At 45.8% G+C, this 2943-nt stretch overlaps 1 protein-coding gene across 1 annotated transcript; it reads right to left on the minus strand.

Annotated features, from left to right (window-relative positions):
- Window positions 1-750: 750 nt before the first annotated feature.
- Window positions 751-2801, minus strand: SARC_12404 (hypothetical protein). Its single transcript, XM_014293492.1, has 3 exons — window positions 2728-2801; window positions 1600-1763; window positions 751-1134 (listed from the first exon to the last, which is right to left on the minus strand). The coding sequence occupies exons 2-3, from the start codon at window positions 1753-1755 to the stop codon at window positions 865-867; spliced, it is 426 nt and encodes a 141-aa protein (XP_014148967.1). The 5' UTR covers window positions 1756-1763; window positions 2728-2801; the 3' UTR covers window positions 751-864.
- Between the last annotated feature and the right edge of the window lie 142 nt (window positions 2802-2943).

Here is a 2943-nt window from a genome sequence, read left to right on the forward strand (position 1 = left end):
TGAGAACCCTAAAACTCTAAATTTTAACCCTAAAACCATACAGCTTAAAGCCTAAGCCTAAAGCCTATGTAGCAGGAACGGGCAAGGAGGGAAATCGAAGCATTAGGCAGGCTGAGACTCCAGCAGACGAGGCTGTAAGGTGACCGGGTGCAGATGAGACATTGGGGGCAGTGACAGTACAGAACTTCGCGGGCGAGTGTGGGTGGACAGAGTGTCAGACAGGACAGACATACGATTGATATATCGGCAGCAGAGAGAAACGGATCTAGCTATAAACCTCCAGTGACAATGCGAAGGAACGAACCTTCGACAGGCGAACAAACCCAGCAGACCAATGACTGACAGAGCGAAACGAAAAGCGCAGGCGGACGAGAGGTTAACACACGAGAAGTTAGGGGCTGCAAGACAGGAACAGACACAGACACTGACTCAATTTTACTACGAATACATAACTGACCCACACCCACGCGACAGGGGATAGTATAAAAATGATATTCCTGGCCCCAGATGTCAGGGCACCAATAGTTGGGCATATACAGTTGCGCAGATGGATATGACAGAAATAGAAGGGTAGTGAAGATAAGAATAAGGCGGGTAATTAGAATCGAGGCATCAGTGGCATACACAATGGTTTACCTACTGAGCGACTTTTGGCTTGGGCGAGTGGAATGCCAGACACTTGAATTGAAACTATGCGTGAACTTGTGCTCTAGTTTGCCTCGGCATTCCAGACTTGGAGACAGGTCATTAAATGGACTGACAATTCAGGCCGACAAATCAGGACTGACGAATTAAAGGGGTTACACATCAAAGTATCAAATGTCTTGAACGCCATATGGCACATTTGGACAGTGCACACGCATTTTATCGGGATTGGCCGTATCCAAAATCGAGTCCGTCTGCGCCCTGTTCTTTCATGCGGATATACGTAAACCGCAAGAGCCACACCAGCGCCATCTGCATCACCAACAAGCAGGTCATGGGCAACAGAACGGGCCGTATGAAGTCCAGAAGTGCCTGTACCAGGCGTGCGGGTTCGAGTTTGACGCTACAGCCACTGAACCGGTGACGGGGGTCGCCACACTGAGTGAGGAGTTCGCACATGGTCAACTCCAGGGAATGGCATGCGGGAGACTGGGCAGGAGGTAGTGGATACAGGAGAGCGGATGGTAAGGATTAATGTGGAATGAGAGAGACGGACTGGGCGTAAGTCTACTAACTGCAGGGCAGGACAGGCCCATTTTGTGATCCAGGTGCACCGAGAATTGGAGACCAGGTGCACCGAGAATTGGAGAGGGGCAGTAGAGAAGGGAGAGAGAGGGTGGGTATTAAGACAATTACATTAGACCTCTACAGCCAGGACATACATATACATAAAACAGCTGGTGTAACTAGGAAGCTCGTGCAGGTATAGCGTCTGCTGCACCAAACAAGCCGGACTGATAATCAGGGCCATGAGATCAATGGTCTGGCATGATGTTGAGTGTGACATCTGATAAGCATGCTGCAACACGTGAGATGTATGCATTGTAACCGCCACATAGACATATATACACATATACATATATACACATATACACAGAATATGTGGGTACGTACCTCGTGCATGCAACGCATCTGTTGCACCAAACCAGCCTGGCTGTCAATCATGGCAATGAGATCATGGTCTGGCATGATGTTGAGTGTTTTGTGGTGCAGGTGGTCCTTGGAGATAAAATCCCAATGGTTCGATGGGTCGTCGAACTTTTTGTTCATCTTCGCATCTGCCGAGGGTCAAGGTTCAAGGTTTAGGGTTTAGGGTGTAGGGTTCAGGACTTGTCTGTTATTGTCCAGTCGCATTAGGTCCCAGGTTAGTGACATAAATAAGACTGTGCTTTTGTATTCAAGAACAGAGGGAGTGTACCACTACTACACCATACACTGGCAACTTTTTTGAAGCGATGAGAGTGAAAACACATAAACTGGAGAAAAAAATCAAACGCCTACAGAACCATCTGTGTATCCTACAGACAGCGACACTGGTGTGCACGCAGCTCCAACGGTTCATTTCAACCACCAGACACATCCTAACAACACGCACTATACTAAGAAACGAGCGTTGCATAGCAAAGCTACACTTAGGCAAGAGTGCGTATAGCAAAGCTACACGTAGGGAGGAGTGTTGTATAGCAAAGCTGCAGTAAGTGGTAACAAAAGTACGACTTCTGCAGAAGGCAAATCAATCGCTTTGTCAGGAGCGCAAGCATCAAAGATATCCAGCACAGGCATCAGCTGATAATTGTGAACGAGTCCTTCTGCACTGTGAGCTTTGTATGCGTCATGCATTTGGCATGTAACATACAACTGGCTGGTACAAACATACACATGGCTGGTACAAACATACACATGGCTGGTACAAACATACACATGGCTGGTACAAACAGACGCATGGCTGGTACAAACATACACATGGCTGGTACAAACATACAAATGGCTGGTACAAACATACACATGGCTGGTACAAACATACACATGGCTGGTACAAACATACACATGGCTGGTACAAACATACACATGGCTGGTACAAACATACACATGGCTGGTACAAACATGCACATGGCTGGTACAAACATACACATGACTGGTACACTCCCTCGCACAAGCGCACTCGCGATATTCTGGCAGCACGCCATGACTAGACCGCTATACATGTGATTTTTAGTTTTCTAAGGGTGTGATATAACATACCTTGCAATCGGACCTTCCTGTACGTGTGCGCGATACCCTGTTATAAAATACAATTTCGTGGAGAATTAATAAAACAATAGCAACAACATAGAGAGCACAGTTTTAAGTAGTGAATGGTATCCATAATAATTGCGGATTATATATATATGAATATACATCTATATTTTATATATATATATATATATATACATACATATATATAATATACATATATAT

Source organism: Sphaeroforma arctica (assembly GCF_001186125.1).
Source record: "Sphaeroforma arctica JP610 unplaced genomic scaffold supercont1.2279, whole genome shotgun sequence".
Lineage (NCBI taxonomy): Eukaryota > Ichthyosporea > Ichthyophonida > Sphaeroforma > Sphaeroforma arctica.